We start from the raw sequence: 24,044 nt of genomic DNA, 5'->3' as shown, positions 1-24,044 counted from the left end.
GCCTACAGTTTTCTCTGACCTGAGTTTCAGGGCTCTTTGACTTGGCTTTTGGCCCTGCTAGGGCCTTCTGCTCTGAGCAGTTTTCTTCTGCTCAAAAAACATTTCTTCTCTTCCCTATTTAATGCAGGAGTTGGAACTGTTGCCTTACAGATTTGTCTGGTCTGCTACTCTTGCTGTCCTTCATAGTGTGTCGGGAAGGGTAGAAAAAAAGATGGCAATTATAGGACATGGAGGATAAAAGGAAGGTGACAATCCTTTCTTCATCTATAACTATAATACGTAACTGTAAGTCATACAGAACCCTTATGCAGCCCTCATGGCTTTCTTGTTTGAGTGGAAGTTGGTGAGGGTCAGTCTTTTTATGCTGTATGCAAATTTAACCTCCTCCTAGAGCACATGCTACCACCATAAAGTGTAGAGTGAAGTTCATCCTGCTCCAAGTAGCATTAGTTTTTACCCTGTGACCATATCCCAGTTGGAGTGGATTGAACTGGTGATACAGATACTAGCTGGTTGTTAATATGAATGGAGATGCTAGCAAGTGATGGCATCTCAGCTTGAATTGCTTAGAGACCCTAAGGGAGATGCCTTCCAAGTACCAATACCTTCCATGGCCACCTGGTGAAATAAAACTTTGATATCATCTGGTGTTCAGGCAAACGTCTCCTGAACCTAGCCAATTCTTCAAATTGTTTTTTCTTTATGTCTCCCTTTTGTGAAAGGAATAATTTTAGCAACAGTACCATTTAGCCTTATGATTAAAGTGGGGACTTTAAATCTGCATAGAGACATTTGTCTTTGTCAAGACCTCCAAGTGCTTTGTGTGTGTTTTTCCACTGCTGTGTCCTGGATTTTGAAAGTATCGGAGCAAGGTGGCAACTCTGTTTGAACCGGTTCAGTGAGCTTGAGTTTTCTCCTCAGTCTTTTGTGCCTGTTGAACTAGTAGGTGACTGCTGTATCTCAGCAGAACTGGTTTCAACTTTGGGTAAATGCAAAATAAGGACATGAGAAGGTTGTCTGGTTTCCTGGTGTTAAATCTCTCTGCCCTTGAAGGAAATACATCACTACATGTATGGAAAGAAGTGTGTGGGCACGTATATATATTGTGTGTGCATGTGTCTCTTGTATGTCTTAAAGGCTTGACATAGAAAGCGGATTAACCCTGTCCCCCAAACAACAAAATCCTTTGTGAAGAGTCGTGTACTGGCTTTGATCGACCCAGAGTCTAATGTGAGTGGGATGTGTACCCACATCTAGATAAAGATAAAATGCTTCACATAAAAGATGTCCATTTTTGTCAGAAGTTGTGTCTGAGACACGTGGCAATCTTCTTGCTACCGTCATCATTCATAAACACATCATCAGAACAGGTTTTTGTGTTTTTAACACAGAAAGTTTATGAATGAATTATCCTAATTCTCCTCATGTGTGCGATTTATTTAGGAATACGGTATGAAACAGTCCTGGTTCTTCAGGCACGAGTATAACAATGAAAACGTGCATGTGCTACTGCTGGATCCACAATGGTGCCTTTGTTTTCAATGCTTTTGCTTCCATCCACAGCACAATAACTACTTTTCTTTTTCCCTTTGAATAAAACCCAACTAGTTTATTGCAAATTTGTAACTTCTTTATAAGCAGGTCGTAAAATGAAGCACCATTAGTCCCTTTCCAGTCACAAGATACTATTCTGTCTTAATGTCTATATAAATCACTCTTATATGAAAGGCAGAAAGATTCTTATTTGCAAATGATGGGGCCATACTTTCAGAAGAGGCTTCCTAGTTGGGAAGACAGGCAGCCTGAAAGAGGATGAGGCCACTGCAGTATTTTGCTCTGCTGCCTTTTATTCCCATCTTTTGTGGTAACGATTCAATTCTTCCTTAAATATGTCATCTATTCAGGGAAGTAAAAAATCCCAGTACGGTAAAATGCTATGTTTAGATCACCGTACTTTGCTTAAGATATTAAACATGAATTGTTTCTAAACTTCAAAATACTTGGGAAATATTTTCAGTAGCTTACATCTTTGTACTGGCATGAAATATGACAGCAGCCACTGTAGTCAATAAGAAACATGCACTAGTACCTTCCACACAGGAAGAAAAACATCAGTTATAATCAAAACAGTGGCAAAAGTGTTAGCAAATACATCTTATATTGAAATTATATATGTGAGGAAAAAAAAGACATTCTTTCTTTTCCTCCCTTGTTTTTGTTTTCTTTTTCTTCACATGCTGCTTTTTTCTTCGGCCTAGCTGCTGCTGGATGCTGTAGGCACAGTTGTCTGGGTCAGGCCATTCCTTCGGGAGACAGCACTGCTCCTTTTCCTCTCTTGTATTTTTCCATAGGCTGAAGATTGTGTTGCAAACATTTTAGTTCAATTTTTCAGTTTTTGCTGAGAGAGGTGGGAGATTTATAATTCAGGAATTATATGGAGCTGAAATACATGCTTCATAACGGGCACTCTTCTTCCAGCATGGGTGGAGTTACTGTTTTCAGGCTTTAGAATCAATATGAAGAGTAGCATTTCAAAACTAGAAATTGACCTTTACTGTCTTCTTCAAAGCAATGAAAATGAATATCCACATTATTTTACTTTGGAATGTTCCTCCCAAGTAAGCAATATAAAAGAAGAAGCTGATAATGTATCGCATTTTTCTGCTGAGATGAAGGGGAACTGGATGGTTCAGAGACTGGTAATAGGATATTGTGACCCTCCACCTCTGACCCATTTATTAAAATACAAGCCATGACAGTGGAGTCTAAAAGTCATCACTATGGGATATACAGCTGTAGAATCTGGATCTGTGTATTTCTGAATTTTTAAGGTCTGGGCCACTTGTCACAAACTTCCACAGCTTCTCAGCTGCCAGCAGATTTAGCTGGAGCTAAGTGAAAAGTGAAGAACAAAATGAACGGAGGAAGCCTTGTAAGTAAGGATATATTAGCTGTGCTAAACTTGGTGATTTGTATCTGTTCTGATCTGATCAGAATTGTTTGTCCTCCTTGTTTTGTGAAGCTTGATTCAGAGTTCCCTTAATCAATGCAGAAGTGGTACCGGCCAGTTTTCTTTGACTGTTATTTTGGGACGTTAGGAAGGGGTTAATGCGAATAGGATGCTGTGGATTTTGCCTTAAGAAGATGCTCAAAGCTTCCACTGTCAATGAGAGCTCATTTTAAGCATTTAATGTTTTGCTCTGGATCTCCTGTGGAAGATTCCTAACACCCTTTTTGTGTCTATGGATAACTTAAGCTGAGGGTTGGTTTTGTGAAGCCCATCTTAGTTGTACAGCTCAGGTAATTATGTAACAAATATCCTCGGGTTTTATTTCGTCTTAATTATCACCTGGTTTTCCCTGAGCAGAAGCAATCAAGAAGGTGGCAGGAATCTTGGTGTACCACCATGCTAGCTTCGCAGACAGGGTGATAGCAGTGCCAGTGTGGCTGGCTTCCATCTGAAAACATCCTTCCTTCATATCTCCTAAAACTTGAGAGGACAAAGTAACTCAAGTTATTGTGATAGGTTAAATACAACTGACTGGAAAAAAAAAATCAAAACTGTACTTGCAAAGTAAAAAGAAAAGCTGTTAAGTCAATATATTTTGAAGTTCTAGTTTGGAAGCAGTCAAAATTGACCTACTTTTATGTGGTCCAAATATTTCCAAAATTTTATAACTGGAAAAAAATATAATCTACTCTACTTCTTACGCATTTCACCCTCAAATGGCAGGATAACACACACGCGCGCATGCTCACTTCCTTTCCCCCTATTCCTTTGAAATCAAGGGCACATGCTTGCTCTTTTGTGGGCCATGAGGGCTCGAAAAATGTGTTTAATACTGGCGAGAACATTTTCATACAAACATTTACTGGGTTGTGTGAGGTTTTTATTAACAAAACAAGAAGACACATACCCCAAACATTTAGCACATTAAACTCTGGACAAGATAAAAGTTTGCTTTTGATGTTTCATTTCTGGTTTTCTCAGCATAGCAGTGCCTACATTGCTGCTGGTAGGAAACTGCTGGTTCCTGAAGGGGCATCTAACTCAAAGCAAAGCCCAGCAGGTCATAGGCCCATTGACAAAAAGCTGCAAAGAACTTCCACACTTTTCCAGGTTACTTTATCTTAATGTATTTGTGGTCCTAAAAGATATTTTTCAATTTGCAATTACATGTTTCTCAGAAAGTCTTGGTTATAAAGCTGACATGGTTGAAATACTGGCTTTGCATCAAGATTTCTAACAGAATTAACATTTGAATCACTTGAGGCCCTATTCACAAAGCAGAGGACTATTTGCATAATCAGAAATGCTTTATTTTGCATGCCAGTGGAGAAGCTAAGGATTGTAGCTGCAGCTCACAAACAAAATTCAAGCGATAGGTATTGATGCATGTCTGTATGCTGCTGTCTCTCAGCCTTGCTTGCACAAATAAGCACAAATCTTTATAAAGGCAAAAGAAAAGATTTTGGAGCAATGTATAGTCTCCATTCAAAGCCTGATTAAACAGGCTTTGCTTAAGTTATCATTGTAAGGATTAGATGGACTTCCCACTCTACCAAATATGGATGAGGGTTGGGGCCACTTTGACGGCTGGGTTGTTGCGAGAGGATGGATGTCTTTCTAATAATACGTTCAATAAAAATTTATGAGCTTGAAAATTGCTCCTTCTATTGAGGAGGTCAAACTAAATAACCTATAAAAGTATCTATCTGTGGATAATGGGTTCAAGACTTTCTTAACACCTTTCTGTCGGATTTCTGCCAGTAGTCCAAGAGGCTTATGAATTGCATTAATAACCTTCCGATCTCACCATCAGCTCATGCATTCATGTTTTTCATCCATTTTTATGGCTGTGGACAAGAAGGTAGAATGTCATATTCAAAGAATTTGTTTCTTTGCATGTGAGTAACTCCTGATCAGAGTTCAAGAGCATGAAGCAACTTATAACCTCTCTGAGGCAATAGGAAACCTCTGGTACTTAAAAAAAACCTTAGGTATTAAGTTCTTTAGTGAAGTTTAGATGGCGCAAGTTTTAGTTCCATGAAGAAATTTGGGTTATAATTATTGCAACTTCAGATTATTTGACCTTAAAAAGGCGTATGATGTGATCCAGCCTTTTACTTGCTAATGTATGTCAATTAATTAAATAAAAAAAATCGACGAGGCATAATATGGAATTTTTAAACAAATTTTGTGACATTTTCAAGTCTTAATTGACTTCCTTTTAGATGGACTGATTTTTAAATTTTTTTTTTAGTAAGGGACTTGGAGCTGTCATTATCAGTGCTATTTAGTTCTAATTAAATTCCTTTATTTAAATATATACTGATTAAAAGCTTGAGGTTTAAATAAAAAAATAAAAGAAAATGAGTTTTAAATTAAATGAAAAACATCTTGGATAATAGATATGCTTCTGAAAAGAGAATCTATGTTTTTGAGCTTTCAGTATCACAGTATGAGCTTTTATTCTGGTGTGTGTTTGTTTGTTTACATTAAATTATACCTCTGGAGTAAAAGTATTTCTCAGATGCATCTAGGTCTGGAAATTAGAATAGAGATTGCATTAATCTCTATTCTTAGGATTTTAGGTTTCAAAATACTTAAGAGTCTAAGCACACCATTAAGAGGAGTACGTCCTTTTCTGTACATTGCTTTGGAGCTGTCAGCAAAAAGGTGGAGTTTACTCTGTTTCATACATCCAAGTTCTTTGCAGAGTTTGCTGGTTTTATGGTTGACTGAAGTGCATAAATTTAAAGTAGTTCAGTTTCTCATTCATTTGTTGTAATTACAGAGGCCACTAACCTTGTAAAATCATTGACAGAATTATAAATCTACATCTTTGAGAATTATGTAAACAACTTTATAAAAGTTCAAGTGAAATGAAAGCCAAATTGTACAAAAGGACTAGATTTTATTAACAGCACTTGTTAAAGCCCAACAAACTGTTGGAAAAGCACCTGCAGATAATTATACACTCCTTCATGGTAGTGATACCACCACAGTTCCTATGATATGTAGCACTCATTGTGTAGTTAAGGTTAAAGATACCTTCAAGGTATGGATACCCAACCATAGTTTCTTCTCAAACGAATGGTAGTTCTTAATATTTTACATGTAGCTTATTGTGGTCACAGAGAACTTTGGGAGAGGAATGTGTTTTATTGCCTCAGACCAGGTTTGTTTATCTGTGGAGATCTTGTCTGTTTGTTTCAAATGTTATCAGGTTGTCACATGCAAGCATCCTAACCAGCTGGGGGAGAGGTATTTTGATGGGCCTGTTGAAGTCTGTGATCTGTCATCACTGAGATGCTAAGCCCTAATTAGAAATAAATGAGTAGTGTTCCTGTGCCTGTTTCATGGACTGATCTTTCCTTTTTCTGTTTGGGAACATTTCTGTTCTGCTTTCATAGGGCTGGTGCTATTTGAAATATTGAACTGAGGTGGGAATTCAGGGAGGATGTTTAGCTTTGTGAGCGTTAGCACTTTGGCTGCCACTATTTTAATATGCATATCTGAACTGGAATGTGCTCTTAGACTTTCGATGTAATCAGTTCTTGATTTTTAGCCAAAGCTTTCTGGCATGTGTTGGAAGAGGGATTTAGTATTCCTCATTTAATAAGTTCCTTCAGAGGTGCGGTTTAGTGTTGCAAAGTGTCTGATGTAGCATACACACTAACTAGCCATGCTGATGGAGGAAAGAAATTCATTAGCATCTATTGGTACTTGCTTCTGTCCTCATTCTTGTGACCTTTTTCAGGTCAGACTGTGTTCCCTTGGCAGAAAAACTCAGCCCACAAAATTTGGTGGCTTTGTTGAAGTCATTCTTTGATTTACTTGGGATGAGGTGATGATGAGCAGCAAATCACTATTAAAGAGCTCCAAGGACTTTGTAGTGGTTGAGCTGTGTTTTCCTGCATATTAAGATATCCTCACTAGTTGTCGAGCCTAAAAATGTGTTTGACCTTTTGCAGTATCTCAAAATAGTTGCAGATGAACTTGCTTCAAGAGTTGCTTGGAAAAGGCTTATGTAGAGCAACATGTGTTCCAAAGACTTTTGGAAGTTCAGAAAGTGCTTTAAAGCAGCGATGGTTTTGTTATATTCCCAAACCTTGGTCTTATGGGCATACCATTGTTACTTAACACTGGAAGCATTCAACTTCTGTGCAGTTGCACAGCACTGAGGAGTCATGTCTGTGTTAAGCTGATTTTTTTTTGATTCAGTCAGTGAGATGATAGAGTCTCGTCTTTGACCATGCAATACTGGTACATTTATAAAGAGATTATATCTAGTAGCTTTGTGATGTTCAGGTCCCATATTGGCAATATACTGATCTGCTGAGCAGTCTAGTCCAATCTGTGCTTGGTCAAATCAAATTAACAGCTAAAGTTTTATTTCCTCCTCACTTGATTTTTGTAAATACAAAGGAGCTCATCAGTTAGAGTTACTGCTACACTTACTGATTCAGCCACACAACCTATTAGTATTTTATTTGCTTTAGTCTTTCTAATTGAAAAGGGAACTTACAGAGGAATGCAGTGGTCTAGGCATGTTGTAGTTCTCCTTCTAGCTGCTGCTGCTTGCTAAGGTGCCCTACTTGTTTTCTGTTCCATTTCTCCTCAGGGATAAAACCCTTCATGCCTCATGTGTTTGGTTAGCAAGTCACTTTTCAGTGTTCAGCCATAATAATAAACAAGACATATTTAAAGAGACCTACTAAAGAATTGTCTTTATCTCAGGGGTCATGTACTCTCTGGGTTGATGAACATAGGTCTAAGCTCTGAGGTTTTGGTTTGTTGGCTTTTCCTGAGCTTGTGAATGGGATTCAAGTCCCCTCCTGAAACTGGCTTTTCACATGGCAAATTTCATTGCAAAAGTGTCATACCACCCCCCACCCCCCCACCCCCACCCCCCCCCGCCTTGTGTTTAGATGTGGGTTTTTTTTTTTCTGATATTGACAGAGTTAAAAACTGCATGCATTATCCATGTGGTTTTGTTCCCTTTTCCCTCCTGTTTTGCCTCTAGCCTCCTTTCTCTCCTTTCTACTGTGCTCTGGCAGCCTGGAAGAAGACGACTGGGCAGTGGTAGAGAGGAGAGCTAGGAGAGAAGTGATGTCAAAAGCTGGTGGTTAAGAACAGATGCTGGCATGAGGTTCTTGGGAAGCAGATTACCACAACAACAGTGGGTCTGGAAGAATGCGAATTACAGAGGCCATTCAAAGCAGCACAAGGTGTAGAAAGCAGTAACAGGAAGATGGGAAGGGTTGGTGACTTTGACTGGCCTCAGCCAGGAGCCTGTGAGATGGAGATGGGGAGTCTACTTGGACAGGGCTAGCGTTTCCCACCCTTTCTGTCATTGGCGGAGTTGAAGAGAGAGGGGAGCAGAGATGGAGCAAGGGACTTGGAGATGTGTTCAGCCAAGAACAGGTTTGGGACTGTGATTTTGGGGAAACTGTCAGAAGAGTTTTGCTGCTGACACTGTCCCATCTATAACTGATGTTGGATTCCAGACTTCTTGGCTCAAACTTCTTCTGCTTCTGCCAAATATCTGAATGTTTAAGTGTGCTCAGGGAGGATGGATTCTCTGGGAGATTTTAGCTGCTAAAGTGCAGCTTTAAAGTACAATTTTCCACTGACTAGATGTAAACTTCGACAAATTGGACAGATTTTCACAGAAACGAGAAAAAGCATGTCCTTGACCTGAAGTGTAACTTTTGAAGGCCGCCTTTCAATGCATGAGATCTGAGAACTGTTTGAAGAAAAGGTCACCAACATTAAAGAGCGTATTTGTTCTCTAGTCCTCTCTTGGAAAAGGCTGACCTGTTTTGACTGGAACAAACACTGTTATACACAAGCTGTAAAAGATGAGGACATTTGTTTAAAGTTTGTCGAGGCAATAGTGTCATCTTACAGGAACTGGTACTTTAAGAGCCAGTGCTATCAATTTTGCTACTGTCATTGTTAATTACTATGATTCTATAAAAAGAATTTTATCTGGAAAAGCAAACAGTAAATTGCCGTAATTATAATTGATGCATGACACAACAGGATGGAAGAACTGAGTATATTTTCAAGGGGGCTGGGAAGTGATGTTTTATATCTGTATGTAGTAGACAGACAAGCTGTTGGCTGTTGAGTTGGCCTTTTAAAAAAAAAATAAAAAAAATTCTTACCACCTGTGGTGTTAATGGGTTATGCTGGCAGATCTCTTTAATGTATTTTCTCACATTTCTTGGGTGTGTTTTAATTATGTTGTTGCTCAGAATGCCTTCCAATATGGATTTAGATCCATAGTTTGGTTGGTGTCATGCATCTACACAGGTAATTGTGAATCTGTACTTGAAAATTATGGGGATGTTTTTAGCAAAAGTAGGATAGAAATTACTAGCTTACCTCAACTAGGTCTCTTCTAAGTATCACTTAACTTTTGCATCACCCTGTCACTATCAGCTGTGGCTGTCAACTCTCTGAAGCTGAGACATTCCTTCAGCCCATCTTTTCTGTTCTAGCACCTCTCCTGCTTTCTCTGAGGGCCAGCTGCTTTTTAAAGAAACATCCAGGGCTTACCATCTTTTGCTTAAAGGAAAATTTTTGTCCTTTAAAATGCAAATTTCAAAGTTGAACAATGTCCACAAGATTTAAATAAGCACATGCTGCTCTAGACAGTGACATGGTAATACAGATCTTCACTGTCATTTAAAGGTAAATTTGTAAAGTTTGCAGTCATCCTGATTTAGATTCAGTTGTATTCCAGGGTGAATAAAGCAAAAATCCTGTGGGTCTGTTGTATGGTTTTCTGTTTCTCCCCAATTGCTTGCACCTTAGATTCAATTAACATTGTTGATGAGTGCTGCAAGAGTAAATGACAGTTAAATGACAGGGTGAGAACCGAGGCAATACCCAGAGACCACAGAGCAAAGGCAGGAGGACAGCATATCTGTTCCATGTGAGCTGATAGGGCCTTTAGATGTGAAAAGAACGCTTAAACCATATTTTCAGATGATGTGATTGCAAAGTGGATGACCAGCAGTGTTGGCACCAAAGTGCTTTGCTGCTGGTGGTACAGCATCGCTAGCAGTTTCTGATACAATCTCTTTCACTTGATTTACTCTGGAAAAAAATTTAACCTTCACTTGAATTATCACTGGCTTTTGCTGCTGTAGTGTCTGCCAGCTTGCTTCATCCCTTTATTGCTTTTTTTTTTCATGTTGGAAATTAGTTTACAAGTTACTTGAGGGAATCTTGCCATTTCGTAGTTTGCGTGCTTAGCATATTTTTGGATGGGAAAGAAAAATTTAATACAAATCTTATAATAGGCATCAAAGAGATCTAGGTGGAATTAAGGTTATTTCCTGTCCTTAAAAATGTTTTTTAAATGTTCTAGATATTATTCATATTCTAATTATGCTTAAAAGTCTAGTAGTTCATTATTTTGAGTTGCTTTTTAGTGTAAGTTACGCTATGACATAATAAAGTGGATTTCATTCACTTTATTATGAAATCCTTGTTCTTTTACCATACCCACTCCACGTCGTTCTTTTTTCAGTTACAGAACAGTATGCCTTATTTTCACTGTGATTGATTTTGTTTACTAAAATATTTGTAAAAATAGGTATTTGCTAGCTTTTTACTGAGGCTGCTTTTATTTAACCTCTAAATCATTCCACAAGAGACAAAGCGATGCCATGTTTGTTCCAGCGTTATTTTCCAGCTGTGGGCGAAGAGGCATGTTCAGCCTCACCCACCCAGAAGAAGAAAACTGACATGATCCTTTAAAGGCTCCTGTCTCACTCCCTCTTTGAAAAATAGCAAGACATATGCCACAGCCTTTTTTTTCTGCCGCCTAAAGTGTATGCTGACAAATCTGTCTGCTTTTCTTGCAGCGTTTTTGCTGGAGGAAATGGCCCACTGAGAAATATAGCAGAAGTAATTTTTTTAAAAAACAGCTTTTCTGTAGAATTCCTCATTTGTAAGTAGTGGTTAAAGTACGCTGGTAGGCAACTGGGTTTCATGCTAATGCAATTAAATTCTTTCCCAGGATGCCTTTCTGTCTTCTATGTACAAAAAAATTATTCATTGCAGGTACATACGGTTAAGTGATTTCTTGTTGTATTGATGCATTGTGAAAAGTGATTAACAAAGCTCACACTGACTTCAGCAGGGCATGAGTTTCAGTACTGGTATGCAGTTATTTAGTCCCTCGTTTAGACAGTGTAATACTAATATTACAGGTATACTGTATACAGCAGAGGATCTTCATTACAGTTGCAAAGTCAATCATTCAGAAGTAGTCACAATTAAGTTTATCTGTGAAAACTTAATTTGGTCCCTCTACTTGTACTGTTCGTTCCTTAATTACACAACAGCACCATGTTCGCTCCCGCTGTGTGATCTCTGTCTGTGTCAGATGATGAGCGATTAATTTAATTCTGTGTTCTTGATGGGTGGCTCTAGCTATATGTACCTACTGTGCATTATTAAAACACAGATGGTTTTGAGATTTTCTAGAACACTCGCCACTGTACTCTGACTACTTAAATATTTGTTCATCATCTCAGCACCCCACTTGCTGAGAGTCCTTTTAAATGATGATTTTGAGATGACTTTCAAAGTACTTGCATAGCATTGGGTAATATCAGTGCACAGTGTTGCCTGGGGTTCTGTAAAAATTATGTACGCTCCGCAGTTCTGATAAGTGTGAATGAAGATCAGAAGTTGAACTGTCCAGAAAATGAGGAACATGGTGATGATAACCAGCTTGAGTGACTTAATGTGATGCTCAGCCAGTGGTAGAGGTAAGGGTAAAGATTAGGTTGATTTTCTTCTGACTTGAACCTGATGGACTTTTCAGCTTCTCTGATGGATGGGCAAGGTCCTTCCACTGAAGCTGGACAATAAGTCTGGATCAAGTTCATACCTTGGCCCGTATAAAAATAAAATTTAAGCAACCACTTGTTCCATCTGTGGAAAGAAATGAAAGAGCTGGGAACAGTTAATGGGTACAAGCACACAAGTTGGTCACTGCAGGATAAGTTAGGCTGTGAACTTACAGCTTGTCAAGGTGCGAGATAAATGCAAGATAGATATGAAGCAGCTGTGCGCTGAAAGCTGGTACCCTGGCTTATCTCACAGTAGTGACTTCAGGAATGTGTATCTTGGAGAAGCTGAGTTAGTGCTGCAGAAGCCCCTATAATTGTAGTCCCTCTTTGCTTTAAGCACTTGGCGTGGCATTCTTGATTTTAATTTGGATTTTTGTTTATGTAATTTTCTAGGTGTTTGAAAAAGGAAGTGGAAATCCATATTCCATTTTCCAGTGTTGCATCCGCACTCCAATGTTACATCATGTTTGCAAGCTCCCATATGGACGTGTCCTGCTTGAACTGAAATGCTAGCTGGTAGCTGTCATAGGTTGCTTCTGTCTGTAGGCTGAAATTGGAGGAGAATGAGGAAAACTGCCAGGCATTTTCATTGATTCCTGCTGAAAGCAGTGCATTGGTAATCTGTGGGAATCTTGGGTTCCGATATGGGTGTCAATGGAGAATACGTGCTAGTGTCTGTAGGCTCTTGTCTACTTCCCCCCAAGCGTGAGTGCTTGCCCACTCCAGGCTCTGCATCCTGTCCCTTTTCTGTCTTGTCTACATGCTCTCACTTTCCACCTCCTGCATTTTTCCACCTGTGAAGGCTGTTCGGTTGTCCTCTGGCTTTTGTTTCTCCTTACCCAGCCATCCTAGCTTCCACTGTGAATCACAGCGCCTTGTGCCGTCTCTGTATTCCTGCTTCCTTTTACACTGCTGATACTCAGTCTGACCCAAAGAGGCGATTTCAAAAGCTTCTAACTTGACCAAATTTAGAGGATTTTCATGCAGATGGCAAAATGTGTATGCCCATTTTAAAGGCCTCTGTATTTCCAGATTTTGAGTCTCTACTCAAAAACATGGGGTTTAGAGGTGTTTTTTTTCAAGGGGAAAGTTACTCAGTGAGTTACAGAAGTTGTTACTAAAGCCTGTTTTTTGGGAGATGGGAGGAACTGTTTAGACTGAAAACTTCCAAAGGTCTCATCCTAAGGTAGATAGATATTTATATGAAAACTTTGAAATTCAGCAAGGTAACAAGACTAATGCCCAGGTGGCCAAGAAGGCCAATGGCATCCTGGCCTGTATCAGAAATAGTGTGGCCAGCAGGAGTGGGGAAGTGATCGTGCCTCTGTACTCGGCACTGGTGAGGCCGCACCTCAAATACTGTGTTCAGTTTTGGGCCCCTCACTACAAGAAGGACGCTGAGGTGCTGGAGCGTGTCCAGAGAAGGGCAACGAGGCTGGTGAGGGGTCTGGAGAACAAGTCTTATGAGGAGCGGCTGAGGGAACTGGGGTTGTTTAGCCTGCAGAAAAGGAGGCTGAGGGGAGACCTCATCGCTCTCTACAACTACCTGAAAGGAGGTTGTAGCGAGGTGGGTGTTGGTCTCTTCTCCCAAGTAACTAGCGATAGGACGAGAGGAAATGGCCTCAAGTTGCGGCAGGGGAGGTTTAGATTGGACGTGAGGAAAAATTTCTTTACTGAAAGAGTGGTGAAACATTGGAACAGGCTGCCCAGGGAAGTGGTTGAGTCCCCATCCCTGGAAGTATTTAAAAGACGTGTAGATGAGGCGCTTAGGGACATGGTTTAGTGGGCATGGTGGTGTTGGGTTGACGGTTGGACTCGATGATCTTAGAGGTCTTTTCCAACCTTAATGATTCTATGATTCTATAATAACAACCAGTGACAGTATTATTAGTAGATTGTGCTACTAGTCCCAGCCATGCTACATGTGCATAAAAAAGTAGTAGAAAGACTCCTGCTTTTACATGCTACCTGCATCGTAGAGTTGTTTTCTGTACATGCTAACATATTTTTGGTTTACACAGTTTCCTCTGTGTTTCTTGAATACTGAAATGGACAGTGAAGGCAAGATATGACTGGCTGCTACAAGATGAGTAGCATATTACAGTCTTTTTCCATGAGAGTCTGGCTTTAATAGGATGATGTCTCATTATTTTTAACCTCCGTCTGTACTTGTGTCTGAAGAGCATTGGGAACAATACACAATGCATAAATTTATATCTAGAACATAATGAAAGAGACATTCATTTCATATGGCAGCAGTCTTCTGTATCTCTGTTAGAATAATATAGCGTAGTGCTTTTCGGAGCTTATTTGATCAGTCCTTCCAATGCTTTGTTCCAGTTCAATAGGCAAAGAGGTTTCAGCAGGTTTGTGACTTGCCTTTTGCTTAGGGGACTCCAGCCGTAGCAAGAAGAACCTCTGAAGGTGCCTATGTGTTGTTACACACGCTCTTTTTCTGTATTTCTTCTTTAATACATACTACACTTTCAAGTAGGAGCAGCAAGTAGACATTTCACAAATAAAAAAAGTACTTGTTTAAAAATTCAACCCACTCACGTCAGCCTGAATTTCTGCCTGAGGAGGTAGATGCAGCTAATGTGATCCCTCCCGCAAAGCAACCTACAGTTGAAGGGCTAGCAAATCCTTTCTTGCGAGGATGTGGGGCACTGTGCACTACCTCTATGCCAGACTGTCTTTTTTTTTTTTTTTTTTTTTTTTACTTAATGAAAACTAGAATAAGGGCCATTTGTTAAATCTAGAAGAGACTGTCATGAGGTTGGAATTGGCTATAAAGCAGGTAATTCAGCTAAGCCTATGTAATAGCCCATTGGAATGATTTGATGCTTTTTCTGTTCTTCCTGTAGCTCACGGATTCTTCTGAAATTTGTTAAGAAACTTCCTCCTAGAAATCTTTCAAAGCTGAACAGTGACCTTTATATCTTTATTGCATTGTGACCACTCAGATCAGAGTGGAAGCTGGCCGATTCTGTGCATTTATAGGTGTACAGCTCTAAAATCAATTACTTGGGATTACAAATAATGATCACTCTGCAGAATATATCCTGTGGTGAGAAGATGGGAAGTCTGTGGTCAGTATGGTCTTACCTAGGGTGTATAGTTTTCTCTGAATTGAATTTTGTCATATTAGGGTTGTAGGAAAGCAAAGCCATTTGCTCATAGTAAATTATTTCAGATGTGTGAAGTAGAAAATAGCGAAGTGTAGATTTGGGAACTGCATTTCTGGGGAGGAAATTTCTGCGCGTTTATTACTGCAAAACCAACAGAGTGCTGAATTCCTGTCTCTGTGCTAGAATTGTAAGTAACATTTTGCACACAGAAAATCCTGCTGTGTGGGAAGTGGATGAGAAGCATAAGGGACATTGTGCTCCAAGGCCAAATTTTAAAATTTGCTATAGAAGATGTGTAGATGGAAGCATAAGTTGCTGGGAGGGGAAGCAGAACTTCTGTAGTTTGTGCAGGCAATAAGACACATGTGAGCATGTTTGTTCAGAAGTCATGATGAGGGAAAAAAAACATGAATATTTTCTCACTAAAGATGCCTTTCCAGGAGAGCTCAGAGTGAAGAGACTGAACCCAACTGTTTATGAGAGGAAGTTGGCACTCTGTCAGAGAGCACCGTTGTGTCTGCAGAGTGTGACAAGCCGCAGAATTTTACAGATACCTTATTTAGCTCTGAAGCACAACAAATTACTTGCTTTCACAAATTTGTGTTACTGACTAGAATGTGCATGCTTTGGTGCAGAAATTAAACAGGGCAGCAAAGGTGCACAGTTACATTAACAATATTAGATGGGTGCAAACTGCCATGATGTGCTGTCTTCAAGAGTAAAACTCTCCCAATGAGAGATGTCCTCCTAGAGTGGCAGTGAGAAAGGGTGAACACTGCATGTGAGGAGTAGCATGGGAAATGGTGAGCACTGGTGCATGGCAGCCCCAGAGGACACCTCAACTACTATATACTAAGCAAAGCAGGCATTTTCATAGCTATACTTTTTAGAAAAATGATGGGACTATCACAGCCTTTGCATAGAGTAGGAAATCCGAGAGAGTATCAGCAGCAGTTGTACATTACGGTGAATATGAGCAGTATGAGGTTGAGGTCTTCTGCTACTGCTGAGGAAAGTTTCCAGGTCACTTGAAATATCAGACAATTTGGAAATGATGGGTGATTCTTCTATCTATGGCCACAGTGGAGATTTGTGATTTTTCACAAAGTGAGAACAAGATGATAGTCGGGAATTGCAAGACTGGGTTAATTGTGGTAGGATGATCCGAGGACCATAATTAATGTTCAAGCTTAATGTACCTGCCATGTCTGAAAGTACCATCTTTGCTAGTGCTGCTAGTGAAAAGTTCTTGCTGAATGTGGCCTGGGAGTCGACAGTAATAGTTAACTTCTGTTGATTTTGACGTACAGCTGTGAAATGTTACTTTATGGGCATGCCAGAATAGCCTTTTTCAAAACACTCCAAGTCTTCTAGAGGTAAGTCAAGGCTGATCTAAAAGTCACAGGGCTTTGTTAATGGAGTGTCAGGCTTGAGCTGATGCTGTAAACCCTGCAGGGAGCAAAGCACTGATTTACTGACGCTTCTCAGGTTTTGGGTAAGAGTTGGCTGCAGTCCATCTGGCTTGGCTTGCTCAGGGAGTGAGCGTACTTTAGAACCCAGCTCATCTGGGAACAGCAAAAAACTCCTTGACCAACACAAGCAATAAGGCAGCTTGCCAGGAGCTCATAATAGATGAGAGCATCCCCTTGTTGGAGGAGAAGTCTGTGATGGTTATTCAAGCAAACACAATGTGTTTCTTTTAGGTATGCAAATATGGTTATTAGCCCTTGATGGAGAAGTGCTGAGTGTTGGTACTTTTAGTGGCTCAGGTCATGAACTTATGTACAAGTCACAGAAATTATCATCTTGGATGTTGTTAATTATTGAAGTATGTCACCAATTCCTCTGCCCTGTTTTTTACTGCTAGAATTTGCTGTAAGAGAATGTGCAAACACAGGTGACAGAACAAGCACCTGCCCATTCAAACGCATATAATATTTTGTCCAAAGTGTTTTAAAAAAGCATTTTAGCATTATTTGCTGCTGTGCCTCCTCAAAACTCTTTGGGGAAAGGAATTAAAAGTGCTGCCATCTGTTTATCTGACATTTAATACTGAGGGTAAAAAAAGAGTGCCAGCAGTTTTGAAGCAGCATTATATAATTTTGCTTTTAAAAATACATGCTAAGGATACAGTGAGTACTACCACGTTGGTCCCACTTTTGTGAGTTGTTGCAATGCTTTTTCAACAATATTTTAGTCATTTTATCTTAAAAGAAAACAACTCTGTGTGAAATCTGTGGGTGATAATAACTGGATGGAGATGGCATTCTCTGGGAGAATTATTTTGTTCTAGAAGTAACACCAGGCACAGCAGCACCTGACTTCTCACTGAGCTCCAGCAGCAGCTGCATTGGCAGCTTCAAAGGTGAAGTCAGGCTTGTCTCAGGCTGATGCTGATCGATTCCCTGGACTCTTTTTCATTCTCTCGGATGTGAATTTCTGGGTTTTGTCTTTGAATTAGTGGGGTTCATCCAAAGTTCTATCCCTTTTGAGCAAAAAGTTGCCCAAAGGAGGAGGTGTATTGGTTGTTTGTTCTGAAAGGGGATGTTTCTGGAAAAAAACACACCGAGCACCATCAGTTCATATTTCATTTTGTTTTTAAAGTACTCTGTGGAGGAAGAAACAGCTTTCCTATGTCAGACAACTTTTTTTCTTTATTTCCTTTTCTCGCCTTTTTTTAAGCAACAAAGAAGTGTTTTCACAAAGACAGGCAATCTTACCAGTAAGAGTCCTGATAGAAGAGCACACAGGGTAATTCTCTTACTTTCACCAGTTATGCTTGGTTTCTCACAATATAAATTGATAGTGGAATTGCTTCTTATTTCTGCAGTGTAAAATTAGTGCAATTAAGATGATTTTGCTCTCTGTGCTATATTATTTACTGTATTTCACTTGGACTAATGGAGAAGACAGAAATCTCACCCTGCAGGTGATGTTTTGTAGTTCTTGTAATATATGGCAGATATTGAGGCTGTAAAAGGAGAGAATTGGATATTAGAGAAGATAAATAAGAGTGGAGGAGGGGACTGAAGAGGAAGGACAGTATTTGCAAAGACCTTGGGGTAAGCTGCTTTTAATGTACTGTTTAAGCTTTAATGACCCATATACAGATTTTAGCAATGAAGTAATGGCCAACTAGAGGAATTAAAGGCCTCAGGTGATGATCTGAACAGCAAAAGCTGACAGAGGTCATAAATACTATTCCAGTTCGACACAGGCTCTGCTAGGAGGCAGTTTTTATGTTCCCAGTCTCTCTGCATGTATGGTCATTTGACAAGGTTTGAGGGAAGAGCTGGTAAAAGCTCAGTTACTGCAAGTGAACTCTTCTTGGGGTTCCCCCAGGTTAAAAGTTCTCATTTCTGGTAGGAGGTACCTTTCGGAACAGTTATTCTGGTTATCTGTTGTTTGTATCCATACCTTTTTCAGTAGCAATTTTTCATTGTTGTCCTTTAAAAAAACCCAACATATCCAAATCTCTCTGAGCTTTTACTCCAAGAAATTCTCCAAATTCTAAGATGAGGATCCTATGAAAATTGTGCACAGCTCTTTCTTTGAGAAAAAAGCTTCTACTTAATTTGTAGAATGTTAAAAGTTACTAGAGATGCACTGATCAAATGTTTAAAAAGAATAATTGTAATTGCAATAGCTGATTTACAGTTCAGTGGCAACATATTTAGAGCACAGGAAAGACTCCTCTGTGCTGACTCTCTGAATAGCATAAGTTGTGGAGTGCAGGCCAAAGCAAGCTCTTCTGAAACATTTCTTCTTCAGCCAGGTTGAAGGGTTGCCTCATTCCTGGTCATGGAGCTTGCTTGCAGGTTTGCAGTCCTGTCATCAGGATATTTGTGATATGCTCGCTTTGAAGCTGCTGTATGGTATTTTCCCCTTTGCTATCTACCTTCTGCCTAGCATGAACTCCAAAGTTTTACTGCTGAGGATGCTTGTAGAGGAACGCTGATTCAGCCAGATGCCATGTTGCTATTATGTTGCTTCCTAGAGTGATCAGCTTGTCAGATCAATCTCTTAAAGACCAATATGAGAGATGATATGTACTTACCCTAATTCAAAGCCAGATGACCCCTGGAGTTACCTCAGCCTGATGGAGCACCCTCAATAGGACAGCAAGGAGTAATACTGCTGTGGAAGCTCCCTAGCTTCCATTTTGCACAGTAGTGGAGTTGGTGTTTCATTATTTTCTTTGACAAAAGAAGAAGGATGACAGAAGAAAGTTCCACGTTATTCAGTACAGAAATATGCCACTCATTTGCATGTCTTTGTATCTATTATTTACTTTGCTGTGGTGACTGATAGTCCTGCTCAGATGTATGCATTAGATGGCAAGGCACTAACGACAAAATGACATTGGTAACAACACATGGCTTGTCAGCATATATTGGTAAAATATGCCACGTCTTGTGGAACATTAAATATGTAATATGGTATGAACATTAAATATGTATTATGGTGTAAAAGAAATTTAGTGAAGGAGATCACCTGGAAGTTCACTAGATAAGTCTTTATTTGTCAGTATTCTGAAAACATGAGCTAGTGCCATTAAAAAAAAAATATGGTGAGAAAGTACCATGTATTTATTCTCATGAGCTAATACAAATGATTCCATCAAACTTGTGTTATGTTTGAGAAAAAGGAGAATTATTGCTTAAAGCGCTATTCTTAGGATAGATGTTGCACTTTGTTTTGAAAGCAGCTCTGTTGTGTTGGATAGGAAAGATGATGTTTTGAAGACACACTTGACTTTTATCTGAGGCAAAAAATTATCTTTGAGTGTAGAAGCGAACTTGGTGTCTGGTTGATCAGATGTGAGTGATTGAATCACTTAGAGGAGGCTGCGTAAGGAAAGCATCTCTAGCCGCAGCTCATTTTTGCCTCAAAGTGAGGTTGAGTTTGACCAACAATGTGGAGAAAATAGCACTGAATGGGAAGGTGTGATTTTCAAACACACTGAATGTGTGGAACTCATGGACATAGAAGGTACTAAAGTACAATTATTGGTTGTCAGGCTATGAAACTCAGATGTCAAAAAAATCATCCAAGTTACTAAAAAAAAAAGCCAATTAATGTAAAATATTTGGATACTTTTTAAGATAATGTGTTTTGCTTTTCAGCTTCTCTTTTGAAAGGACTGAAACATGCTAACATTGTGCTGCTTCATGACATCATTCACACCAAGGAGACCTTGACACTTGTTTTTGAATACGTGGTGAGTAAAGTAACTAAAGTTCTGGATATGGTCCAGAGTGTATTGAATTTGATGGAAAAGCTCTCTTTACCATTGGTGATCTGTGGATCAGGCCAAAATAACCCTTTACTTTCTTCAGTAGAGTGGAGGCTATAAGAGACGATGCTTTGTAGTGGAGTGGGCTAAAAGTGGAAGGCTGGGCTAGACCAGATTCAGAGATGGATCTGAAAAAAGTAGCCACTGAAAAAAGTGGCTACTAGGGCTCTTGAAGGACCTTATACTGTTCAGTTGACTGTTCAAACTGGTTCCTTACTCTGCTTCCTGATTATAGTTTGTTTATTAGAGCTTTTTCTTCACTGATGTGATTGGGTAACTTTAAAATAGGTGAGGATAATGTAGATAAGAAGTACAGGACTGAAATGCTTAACAGGTAGTTCCTTCATCAAAAGCATGTAACAAGTTTAAATGGCTTTTGTTGTGACTGGCTTGTGCATAGTGTCTTTTTATAAGCAATGTCAATAAAAAAGAAGTCTGGCACATGCAATTTAGAATTTTGGATTATTATTTTTTTGCCATGACTAGTGTTTTACCTACTAATTAAAACTTCAATTTACATAGTACACAGTGTAATGATCTAATTGTGTTCAGAATATTACTTTCCAAAGTCTTGGGCTTGGCCTCCTAATTAATCTTTTCAGTTTTTCTAAGACAAACATATGGCATTTATGTAGAACTACTTCAGCATTTAGCTGTGGACTTATGCAATGTACTATCATAATTAACCTCCCAGTTTTCACAGATGGGTCCAAGAACATGTAATTTAAAAGAAACAAATGAGTTTAGAGAAGGTTAGATTTTCAGTATAATATCTGTTATTGTGTTGTAGTCAGTAAGAGACTGCATTTATAAAATACAGTGATTATTAATTTCACTCTTAGTACATCTCTACTTAAGACAGATGGAATTGTTTTGTGTGTTTCTTGGGAGCATGCTTTAATTTTTACATGATAGTGCACAGCATCTTGTCTGAAGAAGCCATTCACCTTGTCTATTTACATAGAAATGCTACAGTGTGATCATGTGGGTATTCAGCTACAGGAGCCTGCAGAGCGGTTGCATGCAGTACATATTTTTTTACCTCAGGTATAGGAACATTAATGAAAATTTAATTCCTTTTCTTAAAATTGGTGATTCTTCTGCTCCTGATATACACTGAATTAGCATAGGAAAAGCCTTGATATTTAATTTTATGTAACAGTCAGTGTAGACTTATTTGCATAACTTTACATGAATACATTTTGCAGTCCCTTTTATCAGCAGCTGTATTTAGCTGTATTCATCAGAACTGGTTGAGAAATGAGATATATAGAATAAGTTGCTCCCTAAAATAGATGTTTTTGCCTATTATACTGATGTCAAATTTCTGGATTTTACATACAGTAGTAGTGTTTACAGACTCTGGCTCCCAGCCATGTGTTATATCATGTTGCTGTCCGTGATAAGCATGGACACAGACTAAGCTTCATGCAGCGGCTAGTTCTTCTGGATTCATTTAGCTGTTTGTTTTTCAACAGTGTGCTGTTGGGATCAACCCTGCTGGTGGTTGCACCTTTTTATTCCCATGGTGTTTGGTAGCTATTGAAACGGTTTCAGTATCTCATTTAGTAATGGTTTCTAGCAACTGATCCAAGTAGTATTTTAGTGTTTTGGCTGGTGGGCAGAATCTCTCAAGTGGTGCTCAGGAAGAAGGGGAAGGATGCTTTGTTCTCTCCAACCAGCCTAAGGACTGTATCTTAATGACGTTGTAACTTGCTCGTGTGCCTTGAGATGACAGAATTGCTTAACAAAAGTCTGTTTTCATTGTTAGGTAATGTAAAGTTATAGGCTGATCAAATAGCTAATGCTATCTGATAACACTTACTGCTTGAGAATGCCCATGTAACCTGAATTGAATTCTTGTGGGTGTGCATGATACCGGTTTTAATTGCATGATAGCAATGACCTTTTTTGTTCCTTTTGTCAAAGAGCTCTCATTCAGTGCATAATATGAATGTGCAGAGGCAAAAATTACAGTTGCCCATTTAAATCTACAAATTTTGGCTGGTTGACTATGCAATCTAGCTGTGTAATTGGTGTTACTGAGCTCTATATCTGTAACGTCTGTTTTGTTGTTTTTGATTTTTTTAATACCTGTATATGGTTTAGCTCAATAATACGAATGATTTGTACTGAATCAGTGGAAATACTCATGTGATTAAAATTACACGGTGGCATACATTTTTCAGTGACTGAGGCCTAACAAACCTAAAAGGGGATGAATTTGATTTCCTTCATAAAGTGACATCATGAAACTGATACACTATTGCCATTAATCACTATTGGCCATTTCAAACATAGTAAAAACCATTTGAGTGAGATGTCATGATTAAATTAGGGATGACCAGTTAGTGATCTGAGAGTTCTCAGAAAATGGAAACTTTGGGTCACTAGGTTGGTGACGATTCCATTGGGAAATTAATACTGATGAAACGTCTGAGGTATCAGAGGTGTTCGGTTTCAGCATTGACCCTGAAAGAGTAGAATGAAATTTAATTTCATGTAGCACCTTTCATTGCAAAATGCATTGCAGTAATAAGTTAAAAGCTGAAAGCAGAATAGCCTCTGAAAGGAAACATGGCAGTGATTAAATTCTCTGGGTACCTCAAATTAGAATTTTTTTTATATAGAAGTCTGTCAGATGAAAACATGGCAGAGCTTTTTAACTTCAACCTTGGTGGTCCCCAGAAGCAAGAAAAGTCAATCTTTAAAAATTCTATCTGACAGTTGAAGATCAGGAGAAGTTCATTCTCCATATAAATATTTTTTGGTGGTGAATGTGAAGCTGTGCGTTTCTGTGGAAGAAGAGAAGGGGGACTTGCTCCTTCTGAAGGAAAGAACTTAATTGAAAATACTTTAGTATATACATTACCTTGTTAGTAGGGCATAATTTCTTTGTATGGTTTGATAACTCTTACATCAGCTATGATTATTGTTGGTCATTCAAGAGTACCGAAAAGGGAGCTGAGAGCTCAATTTTATCACTGGATGACTGAAAGCCATTGCTCATTACCTGAGGAGTTTTGAGGATGAGCTGCTTGGAATCACCTCTACAAAACCTGAAGGGCTGATATTCTTTCATGTATGAATGGTAGAGAAAATGGTTTCCGTATAGTTAACTGGGATGTGCTAAACAAGGCCTGAAAACAAACTGTGAAATTTTGACACATTTTGCATATGGTATCTGAGACTGCAATGACTTCCAAAAGAAAAAGGTCAGTTCAGCTTTACAGTTCAATGGAGGAGTATGACTGTTCACATAGGTTTTGTTCCCCTCCTCTCCAGGCTCTGTTTAGGTGTTAGTTTATGCGACCTTGTGGGTATGCCAGCTGTAGTGCAGGTGTCACTGATATAGCCAACTTTGCTGAAGGAAATGATGAATTTTACAGGTGAGATCTCAGGTATATTGAGAGATCTTTGAAGATGGGTTCACATCTGTTCATTCTAAAATGATCATGAGCTGCTACCATTTGTTTCTTCACTTGTTTATTTAAAAGGAAGATGACTGTATTTAGAAACACTTAATTGCTGAAAGGCAATCCTAAACAATACATATTGCTACAGGCTTGGTAGAATGATAATGAGGTTTTTAGTATTATGCATAATTATGTAAGTATATTATTATCAATAAATGAACCAGCAACTTGTCCTATTCCTGGCATATAAAAGTGAGCTTGTATAGCAATACTTTACATTACGCTTTCAATATTTATGAACTAGATTTGAAACAAGAACAG

General features: G+C 39.0%; 1 protein-coding gene across 4 annotated transcripts in view; it reads left to right on the top strand.

Annotated features, from left to right (window-relative positions):
* Positions 1-24,044, top strand: part of CDK14 (cyclin dependent kinase 14) — a 329,864-nt gene that overhangs the window by 118,037 nt on the left and 187,783 nt on the right. For all 4 annotated transcript variants that reach the window (XM_076331548.1, XM_076331551.1, XM_076331550.1 and 1 more), the window contains one exon: positions 20,138-20,232. In XM_076331548.1, coding sequence (XP_076187663.1) covers positions 20,138-20,232 — 95 coding nt within the window. The remainder of the gene's footprint in view (positions 1-20,137; positions 20,233-24,044) is intronic.

Source organism: Aptenodytes patagonicus, chromosome 2, assembly GCF_965638725.1.
Source record: "Aptenodytes patagonicus chromosome 2, bAptPat1.pri.cur, whole genome shotgun sequence".
Lineage (NCBI taxonomy): Eukaryota > Metazoa > Chordata > Aves > Sphenisciformes > Spheniscidae > Aptenodytes > Aptenodytes patagonicus.
Note: the sequence above shows the minus strand (reverse complement) of the source record. Positions and strands in the feature narration are given on the sequence as shown.